Here is a 22,874-nt window from a genome sequence, read left to right on the forward strand (position 1 = left end):
TATCGGGGATCCTCCCAGTCTAAATTATAGGCTTGTGAACATAAACAAAAGAAAAAAAAATATGCTTTTGAAAATTGTGTGTCAACAGTATCCAAGATAGAAAAAAAAAAAACACATGTCCAATCAATTCATTATTGGCATATATGACACTCTTGGCAGCCACGTAGTGAATATTAATTAGGTTTTGAAAGTTGACACCCATGGAAAAGGATTTATAAGGAGACTAGTGGGGTTCATAACGTTAGTCTGCAGTGCTAGAACAGGCTGTGTTAGTCATCAATTCCTTCACTTTGGCTTAAGATTATTTAGAGCTTGCAGTCATGGCTTTGTACTCCTCTTCATCGTCCTACAGGACATCTACTGGTTCCCTAGGTGGTGCCAAAGGTCCTGGATCCAGGACCTCTGTTTCTTTTTCCAAATATGGTCCTAGTGGAGCAGGGGGAGCTTATGGTGGCAATGTAGGTTACTGCCAAGTTGGTGATTTAGGTGCTGGTTATGATGGTGGTTTTGCAGGGTATGGACAGGGTGGTGGTGCTGGCTTTGGTGGAGGAGCAGGAGCTGGCTATGGTGGAGGAGCAGGAGCTGGTTTTGGTGGAGGAGCAGGAGCTGGCTATGGTGGAGGAGCAGGAGCTGGCTATGGTGGAGGAGCAGGAGCTGGCTATGGTGGAGGAGCAGGAGCTGGCTTTGGTGGTGGAGCAGGTGCTGGTTTTGGTGGAGGAGCTGGTGGTGGATATGGATTTAACCAGGGAGGAGGATTTGGTGAAGGCCTCCTTGCTACCAATGAAAAGCAAACCATGCAGAACTTGAATGACCGCCTGGCCAACTATTTGGGCAAAGTACAGAGCTTGGAGGACTCCAATGCTGAATTGGAGAAAAAGATTCGGGAATGGTATGAAAAGCAAAGTCCTGTTAGTAACGCTGCTGATTACAGCCAATATTACAAGACAATTCAGGATCTCCGTGACAAGGTAAGTCTTTCAATTTACTTTTTAAAGCATAAGAAGGCAGACCCCAACAACAAAAAGCTCAATCAAAGCATTTTCCATTTGTCAATAAGTCCGTAAAGGCATAATTAAAACATAAAAGTTTATTACCTCACTTTTCGTGATGGTGTACCTCGGTGTATCTACCAAGAATAGTACTTTATAACTTGCGTCCTTTGATGACTCTAAACGATGTAACCAACACTGAACAATTTTCCTCCATAGTTCTCAAATTGGACCGGATCTAGCTATGAACACGTATAGTTTACCAGTCTCAGCAATGTCTGTTCTTCAGGTGGCAGAGAACATGTTAAATTCCTTGGCAGCCAACACTGCTGAATCTAATATCTCCAGGCGATTAACAGTCTCACATCTCTAGCTTTCAACAGAACAGACAAATGATAGATAGATAGATAGATAGATAGATAGATAGATAGATAGATAGATAGATAGATAGATAGATAGATAGATATATAGATAGATAGATAGATAGATAGATAGATAAACCCGTATTATCTCAAGTCTTGTGAGACACCCCTAAAGCTAGCCATACACGGCTTGAATTTAAAGGGATTGTAAAGTTTTTTTATTTTCTAAATAGGTTCCTTTAAGCTAGTGCATTGTTTGTTCACTTACCCTTTTCGTTCGATTTCCCTTCTAAATGTTTTTTTTTCTTTGTCTGAATTTCTCACTTCCTGTAAGCTTGCCCCCATCATCCGAGCCGTTCTGGCTGGGGGTTAGTCAGCATGCTCGCCCTCTCCCTTGGGACTACATCCCTGCAGGAAGACGATGTGAACGTTCACAGCGTCTCCCCGCAGGGATGTAGTCCCAAGGGAGGAGGCAAGCATGCTGACTAACCCCCAGCCAGAACGGTTCGGATGATGGGGGCAAGCTTACAGGAAGTGAGAAATTCAGACAAAAAAAAAAAACATTTATAGCTGGATTCAAGTATCCGTGCCTAACGTTAGGCAGGCGTGGCGTATCTCATATACGCTACGCCGCCGTAAGTTAGAGAGGCAAGTGCTGTATTCACAAAGCACTTGCGTCCTAGGTTACGGCGCCGTAACGTAAATTTGCCGGCCTAAGCGTGCCTAATTCAAATTGTGAAGAGGTGGGCGTGTTTTATGCTAATGAATCGTGACCCGACGTGATTGATGTTTTTAACGAACGGCGTATGCGCCGTCCATGGACATATCCCAGTGCGCAAGCTCCAAATTACGCCGCAAAGACTTATTGGTTTCGACGTGAACGTAAATTACGCCCAGCCCCATTCACGGACGACTTACGCAAACGACGTAAAAATTTTAAAATTCAACGCGGTTCCGACGTCCATACTTAACATTGGCTAGGCCAGCTTTTTGGTGGAATATCTTTAGGCCTGAAAACGCCTTACTTAAACGGCGTATCTTTACTGCGACGGGCAAGCGTACGTTCGTGAATAGGCGTATCTCGCTGATTTACACATTTTAGGCGTAAATCAGCGTACATGCCCCTAGTGGCCGGCCTAAATAGACAGCTAAGATACAACGGCGCAGGCGGTCGTATCTTAGCTAGAAGTAAGTGTATCTCAATTTGAGAATACACTTAAATTTACGACGCCACAGATTCAGAGTTACGACGGCGTATCTACTGATACGTTGGCGTAACTCTCTCTGAATCTGGCTATTTGAAGGGAAATGGAAGGAAAAGGTAAGTAAACCAACAATGCACTAGCTTAAATGAACCTATTTAGGAAACAAAAAACGAACCTTTACAACCCCTTTAAGCTGATTCCTGCTGAATCAGTCAAAATTCAAGCTGAGGGTGGCCCTGGCTTGACAAAAGTCGACTTAAAAATGAACTGATCTGGATGGAAAATTATTGCGGGTGGAGGAATCTGTTGATTTTCTCTCGTTCAGCCAACTGGCCTACAACTATGGTCACTGTGAACGCACCTCTGTATTATGGGACTGTATTGGCGAGAAGACCCATATCATCTTGTTTGAACCATATTATTAGTCATTTCAAACCACTAGCAAAAAAATAGTAATCAAGCATGAGCAGTTCACTTAGGTCCTCTGATGATATTCTGTGATAAAGATATAACGAATAAGAATATTAAAGTGGAGGTTCACCCAAAAACTTAATTTTTAACATTCGATTGAGGCTCATTTTGTCAAGGGGAATCGGGTAGTTTTTTTAAAATCGAAGCAGTACTTACCGTTTTAGAGAGCGATCTTCTCAGCCGCTTCTGGGTATGGGCTGCGGGACTGGGCGTTCCTATTTGATTGACAGGCTTCCGACAGGCTTCCGACTGTCGCATACATCGCGTCACGATTTTCCGAAAGTAGCCGAATGTCGGTGCGCAGGCGCAGTATAGAGCCGCACCGACGTTCGGATACTTTCGGCTACTCGTGACGCGATGTATGCGACCGTCGGAAGCCTGTCAATTAAATAGGAACGCCCAGTCCCGAAGACCATACCCGGAAGCGGCGGAGAAGATCTATCTCTAAAACGGTAAGTACTGCTTCGATTTAAAAAAAACCACCTGATTCCCCTTGTCAAAATGAGCCTCAATCTAATGTTAAAAATTGTTTTTCGGGTGAACTCCCGCTTTAATTTAACTTGTCAAATGCCTCTGCGGTTGGTCTTGCTTTACAAGCATGTACAGTTTGTTTATATGCTTAAAGGGGTTGTAAAGGTACCATTTTGTTTTCCTAAATAGCTTCCTTTACCTTAGTGCAGTCCTCCTTCACTTACCTCATCCTTCCATTTTGCTTTTAAATGTCCTTATTTCTTCTGAGAAATCCTCACTTCCTGTTCTTCTGTCTGTAACTCCACACAGTGATGCGGGGCTTTCTCCCTGGTGTGGAGTGTCGTGCTCGCCCCCTCCCTTGGACTACGGGAGAGTCAGGACACCCACTAACACACAGCTCCTTTCTCTATCTGCAACGTAGAGAGCGTCCTGACTCTCCTGTAGTCCAAGGGAGGGGGAGAGCACGACACTCCACACCAGGGAGAAAGCCTTGCATTACTGTGTGGAGTTATAGACAGAAGATCAGGAAGTAAGGATTTATCAGAAGAAATTAGGACATTTAAAAGCAAAATGGAAGGATGAGGTAAGTGAAGGAGGACTGCACTAAGGTAAAGGAAGCTATTTAGGGGAAAAAAATTGTACCTTTACAACCCCTTTAACTAGCGATTTTAAACGTTATTTTGGTTAAATGTAACAACTAACAACCAGTTGAAAAAGTCTGTAAAATGTAGTTGTTTAGTTGTAAAGATTTAGTTACACTGGAATGCAGACGCTCATGACGGCTATAAAACATCATTATGAACGCTAATGAGCTTGTTGAGAAAACCATGCCTTGTGGGGTACAAGTTTAAGCATAATTTATGCACATTTATATTATTACGTAACATAAAGGCGCTCTGCAGAATTAGGAAATATTACTCTGTGTTCTAAATGTAACAGAAGAAAGCACAATCATTTATATCTATGCCAAACTCACATAACCCATATCAGCCAACCAGAAACCAACTTTCATTGAATGCTCACTAGAGGGAGGATATTTACAGTAACCAAAATGCAACAGAACATGGGATCATTTATTAGAGGTAACTTACGTGACTTTTTGCCCAAAGAGTTACTTTTTTGACCAGTGTTCAGCTTTACTAATTAAAGACAATTTTTACAACCTATTGTGTCCCACTTAATCCTTTTTGTGTGGCTTTGACCTACAGATCTTTGCTGCCACTAAAGATAACAACAAAGTGCTCCTGGAGATTGATAACACTAGACTCACCACTGATGACTTCAGAATGAAGTAAGTACCCAAATTAAGTGTATCACTGCCAAAGCATACAGACTTTTTGTGTCCTTTAATGCCTCAGTGTACCCAATGGTGATATTTTAGTTATAGCTGACTTCTGGTGGGGCTAAATCTCCTACTTGATTCTTGTATATTTTGGATATGCCAAAAAGAAGAATTCCCTGCCATAATTCCTGACTCTGTTCCTGTTTTAGCTTTAGGTGTTTCTGCCAACGTTAGCATATTTCCTCAGTTGTGTTGTTTTTTTCTATAATATAAAATAATTAAGGATAGTGGGAAACACCTCATAATGGCAACCTCAAGTATATAGAACATCCTTTCTCAACCAGTATTCCTCCCCTATGGTTCCTCCAAAGGCAAACTCAAGTATATAGAACATCCTTTCTCAACCAGCGTTCCTCCCCTACGGTTCCTTCAAAGGCAAACTCAAGTATATAGAACATCCTTTCTCAACCAGCGTTCCTCCCCTACGGTTCCTCCAAAGGCAAACTCAAGTATATAGAACATTCTTTTTCAACCAGCGTTCCTCCCCTATGGTTCCTCCAAAGGCAAACTCAAGTATATAGAACATCCTTTCTCAACCAGCGTTCCTCCCCTACGGTTCCTCCAAAGGCAACCTCAAGTATATAGAACATTCTTTTTCAACCGGCGTTCCTCCCCTACGGTTCTTTCAAAGACAAACTCAAGTAAATAGAACATGCTTTCTCAACCAGCGTTCCTCCCCTACGGTTCCTCCAAAGGCAAACTCAAGTATATAGAACATTCTTTTTCAACCGGCGTTCCTCCCCTACGGTTCCTCCAAAGGCAAACTCAAGTAAATAGAACATCCTTTCTCAACCAGCGTTCCTCCCCTACGGTTCCTCCAAAGGCAAACTCAAGTATATAGAACATCCTTTCTCAACCAGCTTTCCTCCCCTACAGTTGCTTAAAAGGCAAACTCAAGTCTATAGAACATCCTTTCTCAATCAGGGTTCCTCCCCTATGGTTCCTCCAGAGGTTTTTAAGGGTTATTTGAGCAGTGAGCAACTTCTCCATCTCAAATGAGTAACCATTATGAGTGTTGGCAAATCCAAACTCTCATGCCTCATACACACGAGCGGGATTCCTGACAGGAAAAGATCCGTTGGAAATCCCGAGGGGAAAACTCAGATGAGAGCTTTTCCTCGGGAATCATGACCGTGTGTCTGCCAAAAACCGCTGGTTTTCTCATACACACGGCCGGGTTTTCCAACGGGAAAAAGTCAGTCGGGAATCCAGGCGGGAAAAAAGAGCAGGTTCTCTTTTTTTGTCCGGAAGTTTTTGAAGTTTTCCCTTCAGAAAAAGCTTCAGAAAAACTGCACGGCCGGGATTCCCGGCCAAAAGCTCTCCTCGCAGTTTTCCCGTTGGAAAACCCACTCGTGTGTATGGGGCTTCAGAGTTGTCCCAGAACAAGAGGCCCCCATCTTCAAGGGTTCCTCCATGTTATAAAGGTTAAAAAAGGCTAGACCAACAGAGTCCCTGAGAGATGTAGGAAGTTTTAAAAAGAAATGCAATACCAATGTTTTCTGTTATTATTAACAAGACTTTGGATTTTTCAGGTACGAGAATGAATTGGCACTTCGCCAGAGTGTGGAGGCTGACATCAATGGCCTGCGCAGAGTCCAGGATGATCTAACTATGTCTAAGTCTGACCTGGAAAGCCAGATTGAAAGCCTTACAGAGGAACTGGCTTACATGAAGAAGAACCATGAAGAGGTAAGAGGTTTAGGACTTAGGTGTAAGATTAGGAAATATAGTCCAGTTTATTGCTTGAAGATTTATAGATTCCTTAAAACACTGTACTTTCAGTTTGAATCAACCACATGCATTCCAGGTAAATGAAAACAAAAGGCACACAGTGTATTTTTTAAATGAGAAAGCAGCCACATCCTGAGTAGAAAAGCCTGCCCTCTGCCAACTTTTTGTAGAGAAGAACCTTTTCTCTCTGTGTGGCAGTGATCTCTCTGAAGAGGTGCAAAGTGTAACACAGGGAACAAGGGTCCTTCTCTGCTGCAAGATTGCAGGGGAATGGTTTATTTCTAAAAAAAATGAACTGTAGACTTTACACATCTTTTGTTTTGTAGTACTTAGAATTTCATTAGCTTATTAAACTGAAAATGCAATTGAGCTTTTAACCAGTGTGTGACTCCAGACTAAAAAAAATAATAATACTTAATTGTCATTTTTTTTTTAGGAAATGAAGGGATTGCATGGCCAAACCAGTGGATCAGTTAATGTGGAGATGAACGCAGCTCCAGGTATTGATCTTAGCAAGATCCTGTCTGATATGAGATCCGAATATGAAAGGATGTCTGATAAATACCGGCAGAACGCTGAAGCCATGTTCCTCGCTCAGGTAAGGGTAAAGAACTGCAAAAACTGAATGGTTTACGTCACCTTTTTTCAAGTATGTGGTGCCATCTTTTCGCTAACTCTGGTTTGCCACCACCACAACCTTTGCAGTTGTCTACTATTGCAAAGTAGCTTTCGCAGGACAAATATTTGATTAGGTACCAGCCAAAAACATACAATTTCTATAGGTTTTGTATGCAAGTTTAATTTATCTCCATTTCAGTCTTGAGCCTGCATCTGATTTGTACTTTGCCCTCTCCAAAATGGCTCTGTAGCCTAGACACAGGCGCATCCAATCTGCTAATTAGAGCCCAAATCCATATTTTTTTAAACTGAAAAATAAATTGCTTAAACACTTACTTCTTCCTAATTTCTCCTCTGCGGTTCAGTTCTGGTCCTTTTCTAGGTGAAATGATGGCCACCGCCATCCCTATACCTCCTGTATGCCAATGCCATCACACCGGCCGTCATACCTGGGTTGACAGTACACCTCTCAGGCCCCGTACACACGGTCGGACAAAACCGATGAGAATAGACCGAGGTTCAGTTTCATTGGTCCAAACCGACCGTGTGTATAGCCAATCGGTCTGTTTTCCTTCGGTCCAAAATTTTAAAACATGCTTTAAAACCGAACCGATGGACCGCTGCCCGATCGGTCCAAACCAATGGTTAGTACAGAAAGCATCGGTTCAAAACCAGCGCATGCTCAGAATCAAGTCGACGCATGCTTGGAAGCATTGAACTTAGTTTTATTCAGCACGTCGTGTGTTTGACGTCACCGCGTTCTGACCCCATCGGTTTTTGGAACGATGGTGTGTACACACATCAGACCATCAGGCCACTTCAGCGGTGAACCGATGAAAACAGTCCGTCGGGCCATTCTCATCGGTTTGGTCCGACCGTGTGTACAAGGCCTCAGAGGCACAAAAAAAAAACGAAAGAAGGACTTTGAGCTATTGTGCGCTCACTGGTAGCTAAGACAACAGTAAACATTTGCTCCCGCAAATACATTCCTAGCCTTACCATGTTCTACCTCCAGAGTGAAGGATGTATGCTTATGGCTTCTTTTCTTATAGAATATTTGCTGGAATTCCCCCCTTCTGAGTCACTTCTTGTTTCCGCCTTCTACCAACCTCCGGGCACGGTCTCTTGGTTCCACCCCCTACCCACCTCCCAGCACCGCCTCATTTAGAAAATACAGAGCCAAGTATCATTAATGTTAAGCTAAGTAATTTGTGTGGAATTTGGAATGATACCAAGCAGTAAAATAGATCCCCTGCAGCCAGGAAACATTAGACCCCTCCCCCAGTAACAATAGATACCCCACCAGCAAAATAGACCTCCCCAGCAACAATAGGGAACCACACAAAATAGATCTCCTCCAGCTACAATAGATCCCCCAACAGCAGGCATCAGTAGACTCTCCATCACACCCCAGCACCCCTTGCCATTATATACATTCAGCATTGAAGGTGCTGGAACTGCGTTCCCCCATGTTCCCACTGAAAAAATGCCCTATGTAAGCTATCTAGAATACAAGGAGGTTTCCATATTTCCCACATTAGCGGGTTTGCTTTAAATAAAAGGAAAAGGTGACGCAAGGGAGAGGAAAAAATAACCAGCAATTTCTTGGGTTGAAGGAGGGCATCCCTATTATACCACATGATGTGTTTGGTGCTTGTCCATGATTGCAAGAGAAATGGGGCTGTGAATATTCACATTTAGATGAATGGCTGGGAGACCTTTGGAGATACACTTGTGTTAAAAAAAAAACCACAGCATCAATATTTGGATTGGCAAAACACAGTATCACAGTAGAGCATTGAGGGTACAGTAGCAGAACGGTAAAAGGTTACACACATTTATTTGCCTATGCATGTCAAGGGAGCTAACGTCTGTTAAAAGTATACTTGTTTCTAAAGGTCATTTTATGGACATTGCTAATGTGTTGTTTTTGTCACAACCTAACATTGGTCCTCATCTTATGTTCTCTTGTAACTATAGCTCTTAATTATTTTTTAATCATATTTTTATGTTTCAGGCCAAAGAACTGCAAACACAGGTTGTTAGTGGAAGCCAAGAGGTCCAGACATCCAAATCAGAGATTACAACTCTGAAGCACACACTCCAAAGCTTAGAGATAGAACTACAGTCTCAGCTTAGCATGGTATGTATATGTTTATGTTTCCCTGATTTTCCTTTAATCCATCATTTAAAGACCCAGGAATCCTGAATTAATACTTATTTGATGTAAAAAAAAAACTACTAGAATAATTCTCTAATACTAGAAATATATATAGGTGCAAGGAGCATCATAATTGTGTCATGGGGCAGAACATCAAAATCATTGTCAGGTTCCTTGGCTCTCTATCGTAAAAATAGTCCCAATATATCGAACCAGGGCATTCTTAAAGTATATCTCTAGTCAAAACATTATTTTTTTACTCTTGGAGTGGGAAAGGGTTAGACCTTCTGTCAGTTTCTTATTGTTGTCTGTGTGTTCATTGGTTAGATCCACTTCTTTGTCCCATGGCCATTGTCACTGGGAAAAAATGTGATGGCAAATCCAAACTCTCAAGCCTCATACACACGACTGAGTTTATCGGCAAAAACCAGCAAGAAACTTGCTAGGAGATATTTTTTTGCCGAGGAAACCGGTCGTGTGTACATTTTCGTCGAGGAAACTGTCAAGAAACTCGACGAGCCAAAAAGAGAGCAAGTTCTCTATTTCCTCGACGGGAATGGAGAAACTAGTCTTGTCGAGTCCTCGACAGCCTAACAAGGAACTCGACGAGGAAAACGATGTGTTTCGCCCGTCGAGTTCCTCGGTCGTGTGTACGAGGCTTCAGAGTTGTCCATCTTCCAACGGGGACCCCTGTCTAAAGCCTCGTACACACGTACGGGATTCCCAGCGGTAAAAAGTCAGCCGGGAAACCCGAGGGGAAAACCCCGGTAACTTTTTCCCCCTACACATGACCGGGTTTCCCGACAGGAAAACTGCCATGAGAGCTTTGGTCGGGAATCCCGGCCGTGTGTATGCTCCATCGCAGTGTTTCCCATAGGAAAACTGCCAGGTTAAAAAACACTCGGAAAAAAAGAGAGCTGGTTCCCTTTTTTTTTTTCGACGGTTTTCCTGTCGGGAAAACTGGGATGGAGCATACACACGGCCGGGATTCCCGACCAAATCACTCATGGCAGTTTTCCTGTCGGGAAACCCGGTCGCGTGTACGAGGCACAAGAAGAGAGTTTTCCTTAATTTATGGAGATTTCCTTAAAATTTTCATTGCTTTTTTGGGACAGGATGTGAAACGTACTCACAGTTACACAGACAACCAAAAAAAAATAATACCTTGGTAAAAAAACTTTTGGCTATTCATCCACTTTTAAACAAGTGTATACCAAGGCTAGATTTAAATCTGATTTATATCTGTGCAATACATAGACATTTCCCCATGTTTTATACCTCTAAAAATGCTGCAAGTATAAAAAAAGAGTTTCACCAGAAATCCAGTGTGCCCTCAACTTCCAGATTAAGCTGACAACACAGTGCCTTTGCCAGCCCACACTGCTGGACTACAGACCTACTACTGGACTACAGAACTTTTACTATCCCCCATCCCCTTTCTGTCCCACTATATATGCATCCACTAATTTCAAAGAGTCCACTCACACACTATGTGTATAGTAAGGGCTCTTAAGAGATGTAGTTCTGGGGGCATGCTTAAGTCAATAAGGAACTGAACTCCCAACGGTTGCCCCTGCAAAAATGTAACAAGCCACTAATGAAATAACAGGGACTAATTAAAGCTTGCTATAGGTACAATAAAAAATATAATGCTACAACAGAGAGGTGAAAGAGGGAGGTTTGGAGGAAAAACTGTGTATTGATTGGGCATACACTTTGACTAGTAGTTAAAGCGGAGTTCCAACCACAAGTTTAAATGTATGTCCTTTCATCATGCGTTTTTATAATATAAATCCAGTCACTTACTATTTTACAATTCGCTGCCGCTCCGCATAGTTATTCAAAAAAGATAGTTTATAAAACTATGTCCAGACCGTTGTCATTTTGCTTGTGGGCATTGTGAAGCCCACAAGCACTTACTTCCTGGAAGTCTTGGATGCGGAGTGATAATTGGGAAGCGCACTGCATCCTGGGAAATGATGACACACATTTCCCAGGAGCATTAGAGGGAGATGATGTCAGAATCCTAGGTGATTCCAAAGGCAGATTTCGTGGGACCGCATAGCAACAGGCATTTCCAGATGAGTAAAACATTTTTTTTTCTTTTTTTTTTTTTGGGATGGAAACTCCACTTTAAGCAAATTAAATGGTTTAATTGGAATATGACAGATGATCTTCAACTGTATATACTGTACATTAATGTATGTTTTTTTTGGCTCTCTGATTTAAATTATAAGGGGCCTCTAAACTACTAAGGCCCCTTTCACACAGGGCGGATCAGTAATGAACCGCCCCGTGAACCTCCGCTTGCTCAGCGGGGATCGCTCTGTTGATCCCCGCTGAGCCGGCGGATGACAGGGTGGTCCCCGTACACTGTGCAGGGGCCGCCCTGTCTTTTCTCCGCTCTCCCCTATGGGGGGATCGGATGAACATGGACCGTCTGTCCGTGTTCACCCGATCCGATCCACCAGACGGATGGAAAAGTAGGTTTTCCCTCCGTCACACTTTGGCGGATCGGAGCGGGTCGGATGTCAGCGGGCATGTCACCGTTGACATCCTTGGCTCCATAGAGGAGCACGGAGCGCCCGTATAGGTCTGCCTAAAAAACTGGCAGGCGGACCTGAACGGGCAACCCGTGTGAAAGAGCCCTTAGCCCCAAAGCAATCACATGATCTACTGTTGTTGTTTTTTTTTGGGGGGGGGGGGTGCTTGGCTAGCATGTGAATGGCACTGTAGTCAACACCAATCTTGTATTAGAAAGATCAATAGGTTGCAATCAGCTTGTAAGAGAATTTCGGGTCCACAATGTATTGCCAGGGGCCTTGACTTCACCGTAACAAACTTTTTTTGTTATACACAGAAATCAGCTTTAGAAGCATCCTTGGCTGATACGGAAGGTAGATACTGTGCACAGCTTGGTCAAATTCAGCAACTCATAGCTAACCTAGAGGAAGAGATTGCAGATCTCCGAAACCAACAGGAACACCAGAGCAGCGAGTACAAGATGCTTCTGGATATCAAGTCTCGCCTGGAACAGGAGATCGCCAAATATAGAGAACTACTGGATGGACAAGATCTTAAGTGAGTTGGTGGACTAGAAAGTACTGGTCTCATGACATAGGATTGTAAAAGCCTTTCTTATTGTCTTATAGACATCATTGTCTGTAATAACGGCATAAATCACGAGAGGACCTTTCTGGTTGGGTACTCATGGATTTGATGATCCACCAGCGTTACTAATCTGTAGGCTCTAGTGGAGAGTTTTTCCAGATTGTGCCATTCCATGGTAATATATAAGGTGTCACTCTTGCAGCTGGATTCATCAATTGTCTCTCCATATTCTATTATGGAAAATCAGTTGATCAAGGTAACCCAATCATTTGGCTTTTTAGTTGCTCCAATACTTGGTCGTAACTTTAAATTCTGTTTGAGATTCTTCAACACTGGAGTCCCTAGTGGTATTAAAAGCCGTGGTTTAATTTTTGAAAATCCGAAACATTGGTTTTGGATGGAATTGATTTTTAACTTCAGTACTTTTTTAGGTGTCGCTTCCATTAAATTTATAAGCAAAGATCATACCAAAGTGTAGTGACATAAAACAGAGACTAAACTAAAAGACAGTCTTGAATGTAGAGAAAGACAGAGAAGGTCATTGCCAAGTTTGTAATCTTTGTGATATAGGCTGCTCCCCAGCACCTTTCGTGTCTTGGTGGACCCCCAGAGGAGATTATTACAGGGGTGTTCCAGTCATTTTTAATGTTTATTAAAAGTCAGCAGCTACAAAAAGTGTAGCTGCTGGCTTTTAATAAACAGACACTTACCTGCTCCACCTTCCAGCGACGTGCCGGCCGGTGCTCCGGTCCTCTCCCCGCCTCTCCGGCCGGTGTCTTCATTCTAAGTGTGGGCACCCGGCCGTAACAGCTTTCGGCTTCACGGCCGGGCACCCACTGTGCATGCGCGAGCGGCGCTGCGCCATCCGATTGGACAGGCGATCGCCTGGGACCTGTCATGTGTCCCAGGCGATCGCCTACAGGGAGGGGCTGCCAAAAGGCGATATGACTATTTGCCTTAGCAGCCCCTCGGCGGAAGGAGGAAGTGGGACAGCAGTCATTAGATCCGCTGTGATGGGAACACCTGATGTAAAGGGGCGCTGTGATGGGGACACCTGATGTAAAGGGGCGCTGTGATGGGGACACCTGATGTAAAGGGGCGCTGTGATGGGGACACCTGTTGTAAAGGGGCACTGTGATGGGGACACCTGTTGTAGGAGTGGGACAGGAAGTCCCACTTCTCCTGAAGCCCCCACTCCCCCCCCAAAAAAAATTACATGCCAAATGTGGCATGAAAGGGGGCTAGGAGTGGATTAAGCGGAAGTTCCACTTTTGGGTGGAACTCCGCTTTAAAGTGGATGTAAAGCCACTCTCATCCTTTCTAAACTACTGCCATAGTGCTGATCTATAAGGATATAGATGCCTCCTGCATGTATCCTTACCTGTCAAATGTCTCCCCTCTGTCTGTTATAAGAACTGAAAAACTGCAGATTCTGTGGGTGGCTCTGTTGTCTGGAGCTCGGTTGTGATATCAGTAGACTCTCCACATTGTCAACATGCATTTTTTCCTATGTGCTTCTTACACTGAATTCTGCTAAGATCACTAACATCCAGTCAAAATCCAGAAAAGTAACCACATGACTTCAGAAAAGGAGTGGGGGTGGGAATTAAAAAATAATGCCTGTCTGAAGCTAGTGCATGGGATATGTAAATAACCTGTCACTCACAGCAAGGGGGCGTAACGGACTAAGATTTTTCTCTGTAAATCGTTTTTTTTTTCACTGAACAATAAAAGAGGATTGCTCAGAGCTGGATTAACTCTGTGTGGCAAGACTGGGCACAGATGATAGGAAATCTTATACTCTACATTGTGACATCTAAAAAAATAAAAAATAAATTCGGTTTACATCCACTTTAAGGTTTTCAAAGGATGGGAGCGCCACACTAGCTTGTATAGACCTTTTAAAAGATTTTTATTTTGTAACAGCCAACGAGTTCCGGGGGCTCAGCATTCCCCCTTCTTCAGGGCTAAAAAGCTGATAATGTAGGCACTTGGATTGGATAAAAGCCTAGTGCCCACATTATCTAGCCCCGATGAAGGGGGAGTGCTGAGCCCCCAGAACATGTTGGATGTTACAAAATAAATATTTTACCAGGTCTATACAAGCTGGTGTGCCACTCCCATCCTTTCGAAAATTCAATTGCCAAGTTTGCGACATAAGGAAGAGGATTACAGACTGCTATAGCAGAAGAGTGGTGTCTCTCACTGGCAGGATAAAGACACTTAGGTGGATTCAGAAAGACTTAGGCTGGCGTATCAGTAGATACGCCAGCCTAAGTCTGAATCTGCGCCGATGCAAATTTAAGCGTATTCTGGTAACCAGATACGCTTAAATTAGGCTCAGATACGAGCGGCGTAAGTGTCTTACACCGTCGTATCCTAAAGTGTACTTTTTAGGCTGACCGCTAGGTGGCGTTTCCATTGCGGTCGGCCTAGAATATGGAAATGAGTAGATACGCCGATTCACGAACGTACGCTTGCCCGACGCAGTAAAGATACGCCGTTTACGTAACGCACTTTCAGGCCTAAAGTTATTCCATCAAATAGCTGGAATAGTAATGTTAAGTATGGCCGTCGTTCCCGCGTTGAAATTTGAAAATTTTACGTCGTTTGCGTAAGTCGTCCGTGAATAGGGCTGGACGTAATTTACGTCCACGTTGAAACCAATACGACCGTGCGGCGTACTTTGCCGCAATGCACACTGGGATATGTGCACGGACGTATATCACGTCAATCACGTCAGGTCACCCCCCATTAGCATTAAACACGCCCCCTCAGCCGAATTTGAATTAGGCGCGCTTACGCCCGCCCGATTTACGATACGCTGCCGTAACTTAGCAGGCAAGTACTTTGTGAATCATGTACTTGCCTCGCTAACTTACGGCGGCGTAGTGTAAACACGATACACTACGCCGCCGCAAAGTTAAGGCGGTCTTTATGAATCCAGCTAACTGTTGGGACAGAGGGAAATTTTCAAGTAGCAAATAAAACCAATAGTAGATCTCAAGATAATCATTTTATATGTACTATGACCTGTAGGTCAACAGAAAGACAGAGTTAAAGTTAAGAAAAAACACTTTAAGGCATTCCCACACGCGTTTTTCAATTCCCAATTTACACACGTTTCCACGTGGTGTGCATAGGGCAGCCTATTCAATAAAAAATTATTAAAGTAATATACAGTATAGTTAAAATGTTTGGTTTTTGTATCATTTTAGATAGAGCTGGAAAGTGTTACAATTCCTGGCAGGTTTTTATTGCTGAGTGTCCCCACTAGGCAGATTCCCTCTAAATGGTCACCAGGGTAAGAATTGAAGAGAAATCTTCCAATAGAGACACATGTTCCTGTGACAGAGGTTGTAACCCTTCACTATTGTATCCACAAGTAAAAAATATGTATTTCTGCACTTTGCGTGTATCACATTCACATTCATATCTCATATGAAAAGTCATTTATTAATCACATTCTGTAGCAATACATCATAATTAGATGTAATTAAATTTGCATTTTTTTGGCTCATGTTCAGGAATTGAAACCGGACCTTCACTTATTATTAACACATAGGGGTCAATTTATAAAACATTTGTTGGACGAATGTCACAAAAATTAGTTAGGCTGTGTTTTTGCTAATACTATGACTTCCTGTGACTATCAGCTCCGCCTAGTGGTCAAAATGCAGTATATTATCTAAATGGGGTATTTAAAAAAAATACAGTTTTTCGGCCACTAGATGGCGCTGATTATCATAAGAAGTTATGGTGTTAGAAAAAATACAGGATAAATTCATGCAGCCTGGATGAATGTTTCTGAAAGTTGTCCAATGAATGTTTTATAAAAAAAGACCCTATAGTGTCACTCCTATCCTCCCCCCTCTCTGTTTTTTAAAGGTCAGCAGCTATAGTACTTGTACTCTTATATTTGGATAGTGAAATTCATCTTTAACATTTAATTTGCCATGTGCATAGGCATAAGTGAAATAAATTACAAAAGGTAAATATAATTTACTATATTTGTGGTCAATTACTTTGTATAAATATGCAAACAACCTTATTTTTTTTGCTCAGAATTCCTGGTGTTGTTTCAAGTACGACCACTACATCAACGTCTTCCTCTTCTTCTTCCACCACAAGTAAGTAAAATAATATTAAAATAACACTGGGGTAGATTCAGGTACAGCTGCGCGTTCCTTACGGAGGCGCAGTGTACCCTTTTTACCCTGCGCCTACGCAAATTATTTGCGCTACGCTTCATTCATGAAGCAGTAGCCACGTAATTTGCGTGGGCGCTCCTCAAAAATGCCCTGCGTAAGGGCGCCTAATGTAAATGATCACGTAGGGGGCAGGAATCATTTAAATTAGGCGCGTTCCCGCGCCGAGCGTAGAGCGCATGCTCCGTCGGGAAACTTTCCCGACGTGCATTTCTGTAAATGACGTCGCAAGGACGTCATTTGCTTCAAAGTGAACGTGAATGGCGTCCAGCGCCATTCACGATTCACTTACGCAAACGACGTAAAATTTAAACCTCACGACGCGGGAACGACGGGTATCCTTAGCATTGGCTGCCCCGGTTTTTACATGTGCAGCCTTACGCGAAACCCCGACGTACGCAAACTACGTAAACTGCGTACGCAGGGCTCACGTAACGTTGTGAATCGGCGTTAGTATGCAATTTGCATACTATACGCTGACCACAACGGGAACGCCACCTAGCGGCCTGCGTAAGAATGCAGCCTAAGATATGAGGGCATAAGAGCCTTATGCCACGCATATCTTAGGCTGCAGTCGGCGTAACGAGCTCTCTGAATCAGGAGAAGTCGTTACACCTGCGCAAGTAAGCAATTGCGCTGCGTAACTATGGTTACGCAGACGCAATTGCTTCTTGAATCTGGGCCACTGTGATCCAAAGCAGATTTACTGCTTTTTGATTTCCAGCTTGAGGGACGGTTCACAGCAGATGCGGTTCAGGAAAGGCACCATCTGTCTGCGTTTCCGCAGGTGAACGCGCTGCCCTTGTCATCTGCATGTGGATGCCAACGTATTGTTAATGGCACCACAAATGCACCACAATTGCTGATTGCAAGCACTACTTTTCTCGTGGTCCAGTGCGTTTTTTAGCCAGTTTAAATAACTGGACTGCTAGGGAGGGAGCCAAAGTACGGATCCCCTCACTACCAAAGGACCTGCCACCTAACCAGGCACTGTGCCTAGTGGTTGGTTGCTTTTAGTGTGTTTTTCCCTTCGGTTACCCATGACAACTACCTCCTCTTCCTTGTCTTCCCAAGTCAACATATTGTAGTTGTGTCCCTCATACACAATAGTGCTTTACAGACCCAGTTTTTTTTAATGTGCCAGAACGCAACATGCACCCCTTTGAATAACTTCAGTCATACTCAAAGCAGTTAAAATCTCTTTACTGGTGGAGCTCAACGTATCAGCATGACAGTCAGAAGTCCTTTTCCTATCTAACTCTAACTGTGGCTGCCCCAGCATACCTGCAAAGTGGAACCCTTATAGACAAAATCCATATTGGCGATATCCCAGATGCTGGTGTCCCAAAGAGTCGGCGTCTTCTGCTCCAGCAGCTGCTCTTTGGAAACTCACAGCTCAGCCAACCTAACCCTTTCTCTTGGGTCCCTTTTTAAAAAGACATAAGGCCAGTAGTTTGGACCAGGGGCGGACTGACAACTCATGGGGCCCCTGGGGCAATAGGAGATTATGGGGCCCCTGGGCAATAGGAGATTATGGGGTCCCCGGGCAATAGGAGATTATGGGGCCCCCAGGCAATAGGAGATTATGGGGCCCTCGGGCAATAGGAGATTATGGGGCCCCCGGGCAATAGGAGATTATGGTGCCCCTGGGCAATAGGAGATAATGGGGGCCCCGGGCAATAGGAGATTATGGGGCCCCCGGGCAATAGAAGATTATGGGGCTCCCGGGCAATAGGAGATTATGGGGACCCCGGGCAATAGGAGATTATGGGCCCCCCAGGCAATAGATTATGGGGCCACACAGTACACACACAAACATACAGTATACATACACAGTATACACACACATACACACACAGTATACATACACACAGAATACACATACACACAATATACACACACAGTATACATGCACACAGAATACACATACACACAATATACACACACAGTATACATGCACACAGAATACACATACACACAATATACACACACAGTATACATACACACAGAATACACATACACACAATATACACACACAGTATACATACACACAGAATACACATACACACAGTATACATGCACACAGAATACACATACACACAATATACACACACAGTATACATGCACACAGAATACACATACACACAACATACGCACACAGTATACATGCACACAGAATACACATACACACAATATACACACACAGTATACATGCACACAGAATACACATACACACAATATACACACACAGTATACATGCACACAGAATACACACACACACAACATACACACACAGTATACATGCACACAGAATACACATACACACAATATACACACACAGTATACATGCACACAGAATACACATACACACACTAAAAAGGTACTGGAGAAAAAAAAACACAGCTTTTTACATACTGTCCCTGGTTTTACTGAGGCTAGCAACCCTGATGGGGCCCCCTAGTGGCATGGGGTCATCGGGCAGTGCCCGAGAGCCCGAATGGTCAATCCGCACCTGGTTTGGACCCAAAATAGGCCAGCAAATATAGACCAGGGAAGGTGGCAAGAGACATTAACCCCTTCCCCCTGGCTAGGGCAGCCATGCTAAGTAGCTCACAGTGGGCAACCTGCCCACAAGCTGATATAGTACACTGACTGTACTACATACGTACAATACTTTACTTATGCCAAGCTTCTTGAGGTTAAAAAGACCTGTTGATAGTCTATATCTTTATATACATGTACTATATATTCAGGAACTAAATTATAATCTTTACTTACAGCAGCAACTACAAGAAAACCTTAGACCGAAGCACTCAGATAACTCCGCAACCATCAAAGATATGGCACTTCAATACAGCCTGTTGTATACTGCATCTCACCTTTCTACTGACCACTTTCAGTCTTCCTGCAAAGTTCCTTGGGGTACAAGGAGAATCCTTACATGGTGTTTCTCTGACTTCTTTGGTGTTCAATAAACTTTCTGTCTGTTGCAAAGTATCCTTGTCTTGTATATTTATCAAAGATTTAATGTCGGGTAACGTGTATTTTGATATATACCAACAGAATAATTACAAAGGGTGCAAATGCTCCTGGGCCCATGAGAATATGGAGCCCAGCCATGACCGATGGCTCTCCAACAGACATGTACCATCAGAGTCTTTTAACCACTTAACGACCAGCCGCCGTCAGACTCATTACACGTCGGTACTTTGAGGTGGAATGCCCTTGTTATGTTCAGCAGATACATAGTTACCAACATTGTAAAAAAAATGATAGGGACACTTTTTTGTCTGTGGGCGGAGTCTTATTATAACTGGGGGGCGGGGCATGCATTTTATGGTGTGGTGTAGAGGGGGGAAGAAAAATGGGCAAGGTTTCAACTGAATAGCGGGCGTGGCTTAAATGGGTACGGCTCAAAGGGGGTGTGGTCCGAGTCTGAGATGAATGAGGGATGGAGGGAGAAAGAAAGAAATAGGGAAGGAGGGAAGGAGAGAGAAGGAAGGAAAGAGGGATGGAGTGACAGTAGGTCCAGAAATCAGCAGTTAAAGATACTCCAAACACCTGGTGTTAGCTCTTCAATTATCCATGGTTGTTATGGTCTGTGGATGATTGAAGCACATTATTATTATTATCACATTGTAATATGGAATAAAATAGTTAAACTCACCATAATGTTGAATCAGTGGGAGCCCTAAGTGTGTCCCCTGCCACCGGATGCCATCAGATGTCCCCAGTGGAGTCCCTCTTTCCATCAGGTGCCCCCAGCAGAGTGCCTCCTTCCATCAGGCATTCCCAGCAGAGTGCCTCCTTACATCAGGTGTCCCCAGCGGAGTCCCCCCTTACATCAGGCATTCCCAGCAGAGTCCCTCTTTCCATCAGGCATTCCCAGCAGAGCCCCTCCTTCCATCAGGTGCCCCCAGTGGAGTGCCTCCTTCCATCAGGCATTCCCAGCAGAGCCCCTCCTTCCATCAGGTGCCCCCAGCGGAGTGCCTCCTTCCATCAGGTGCCCCCAGCGGAGTGCCTCCTTCCATCAGGCATTCCCAGCAGAGTACCTCCTTACATCAGGTGTCCCCAGTACAGTACCTCTTACATCAGGAGTCCCCAGCGGAGTGCCTCTTACATCAGGTGTCCCCAGCGGAGTGCCTCTTACATCAGGTGTCCCCAGTACAGTACCTCTTACATCAGCAGTCCCCAGCGAAGTGCCTCTTATATCAGGTGTCCCCAGTGGAGTGCCTCTTACATCAGGTGTCCCCAGTACAGTACCTCTTACGTCAGGAGTCCCCAGCGGAGTGCCTCTTACATCAGGTGTCCCCAGCGGAGTGCCTCTTACATCAGGAGTCCCCAGCGGAGTGCCTCTTACATCAGGAGTCCCCAGCAGAGTGCCTCTTACATCAGGTGTCCCCAGCGGAGTGCCTCTTACATCAGGTGTCCCCAGCGGAGTGCCTCCTTCCATCAGGTGCCCCCAGCGGAGTGCCTCCTTCCATCAGGCATTCCCAGCAGAGTACCTCCTTACATCAGGTGTCCCCAGTACAGTACCTCTTACATCAGGAGTCCCCAGCGGAGTGCCTCTTACATCAGGTGTCCCCAGCGGAGTGCCTCTTACATCAGGTGTCCCCAGTACAGTACCTCTTACATCAGCAGTCCCCAGCGAAGTGCCTCTTATATCAGGTGTCCCCAGTGGAGTGCCTCTTACATCAGGTGTCCCCAGTACAGTACCTCTTACGTCAGGAGTCCCCAGCGGAGTGCCTCTTACATCAGGTGTCCCCAGCGGAGTGCCTCTTACATCAGGAGTCCCCAGCGGAGTGCCTCTTACATCAGGAGTCCCCAGCAGAGTGCCTCTTACATCAGGTGTCCCCAGCGGAGTGCCTCTTACATCAGGTGTCCCCAGTACAGTACCTCTTACATCAGGAGTCCCCAGTGGAGTGCCTCTTACATCAGGTGTCCCCAGTCGAGTGCCTTTTATATCAGATGTCCCCAGCGGTCAGTGTCCCCAGCAGAGTGCCTCTTACATCAGTGTCCCCAGTACAGTACCTCTTACATCAGGTGTCCCCAGCGGAGTGCCTCTTACATCAGTGTCCCCAGTACAGTACCTCTTAAATCAGGTGTCCCCAGCGGAGTGCCTCTTACATCAGGTGTCCCCAGTGGAGTGCCTCTTACATCATTTGTCCCCAGCGGAGGGTCTCTTACATCAGGTGTCCCCAGCGGTCAGTGTCCCCAGTACAGTACCTCTTACATCAGGTGTCCCCAGCGGAGTGCCTCTTACATCAGGAGTCCCCAGCGGAGTGCCTCCTTCCATCAGGCATTTCCAGCAGAGCCCCTCCTTCCATCAGGTGCCCCCAGCGGAGTGCCTCTTACATCAGGTGTCCCCAGCGGAGTGCCTCTTACATCAGGTGTCCCCAGTGGAGTGCCTCTTACATCAGGTGTCCCCAGCGGAGGACCTCCTACATCAGGTGTCCCCAGCGGTCAGTGTCCCCAGTGGAGTACCTCTTACATCAGTGTCCCCAGTACAGTACAGAGCTCTTGCGGCGGCACTGGCAGCCATTTTGTTAGAGCCAGGAGCCAGAACTGTTGCAGAGCCAAAAACATTCCCGATTTCCCTGGACAAAAGGCAAAATCCCGAATCGGGACGGCCGTTGATCAGGACGACAAAATCGTGATTGTCCAGGGAAAATCGGGACTGTTGGCAACTATGCAAATAGCTGCCATAACCACGGTATTCTCTTAAAGGACGGGTGGCTGACTCTCAGATAAAAGTGGTCTCTGCGGCGAATTCGCTGCAAGATCATTTTTATCGGAGGCACCTCGTCTCGCCGAGTGCGCAAGCAAACGCATACGTAATTCACGCTAGCATATGTACACGGTGTTCAAACAACACATGTGAGGTATCTCCGCGATCATTAGAGCGAGAGCAATAATTTTAGCAAAAGACCTCCGCTGTAACTCAAAACTGGTAACCTGTAAAAATCTTTAAACGCTGCCAATTGAGATTTTTAAGTGCCAAAGTTTGTCGCCAATATGTTGGGTATCAATTTACTCTGCATAACATTATCTTTCACAATATAGTTAATTCAAACAAATGTATTTTTTTTTTTAAATGCGCTTGTAAGACCGCTGCGCAAATACGGTGTAACATAAAGCATTGCAATGACCACCATTTTATTCTCTAGGATGTTTAAAAAAATATATACTGTATATAGGCCCGGAT

The 22,874-nt window shown here is 44.5% G+C and overlaps 1 protein-coding gene across 2 annotated transcripts; it reads left to right on the top strand.

Moving 5' to 3' along the window:
- The first annotated feature begins 223 nt into the window (after window positions 1–223).
- Window positions 224–19,666, top strand: LOC120919420 (keratin, type I cytoskeletal 13-like). Of its 2 annotated transcripts, none has more exons than XM_040331584.1 (8): window positions 224–968; window positions 4,707–4,789; window positions 6,373–6,529; window positions 7,008–7,169; window positions 9,207–9,332; window positions 12,211–12,431; window positions 16,527–16,591; window positions 19,450–19,666. In XM_040331584.1, exons 1-8 carry the CDS (start codon window positions 321–323, stop codon window positions 19,470–19,472), a joined length of 1,485 nt encoding a protein of 494 aa, XP_040187518.1. In that variant the 5' UTR covers window positions 224–320; the 3' UTR covers window positions 19,473–19,666. The 2 variants fall into 2 exon arrangements, with proteins under 2 accessions (XP_040187518.1, XP_040187519.1); XM_040331585.1 differs by having other exon boundaries at window positions 321–968; window positions 19,453–19,666.
- The last annotated feature ends 3,208 nt before the right edge of the window (window positions 19,667–22,874 follow it).

Source organism: Rana temporaria, chromosome 12, assembly GCF_905171775.1.
Source record: "Rana temporaria chromosome 12, aRanTem1.1, whole genome shotgun sequence".
NCBI classification, from domain to species: Eukaryota; Metazoa; Chordata; class Amphibia; order Anura; family Ranidae; genus Rana; species Rana temporaria.

What these genes read in the sequence shown, in the direction of transcription:
- LOC120919420 (XM_040331584.1), top strand. Translation starts at nt 321, where the DNA reads ATGGCTTTGTACTCCTCTTCATCGTCCTACAGGACATCTACTGGTTCC. An exon ending in AAGCCATGTTCCTCGCTCAG is followed by an intron (nt 7,170 to 9,206) that starts GTAAGGGTAAAG and finishes TTTATGTTTCAG; the next exon opens with GCCAAAGAACTGCAAACACA. An exon ending in TACAGTCTCAGCTTAGCATG is followed by an intron (nt 9,333 to 12,210) that starts GTATGTATATGT and finishes TGTTATACACAG; the next exon opens with AAATCAGCTTTAGAAGCATC.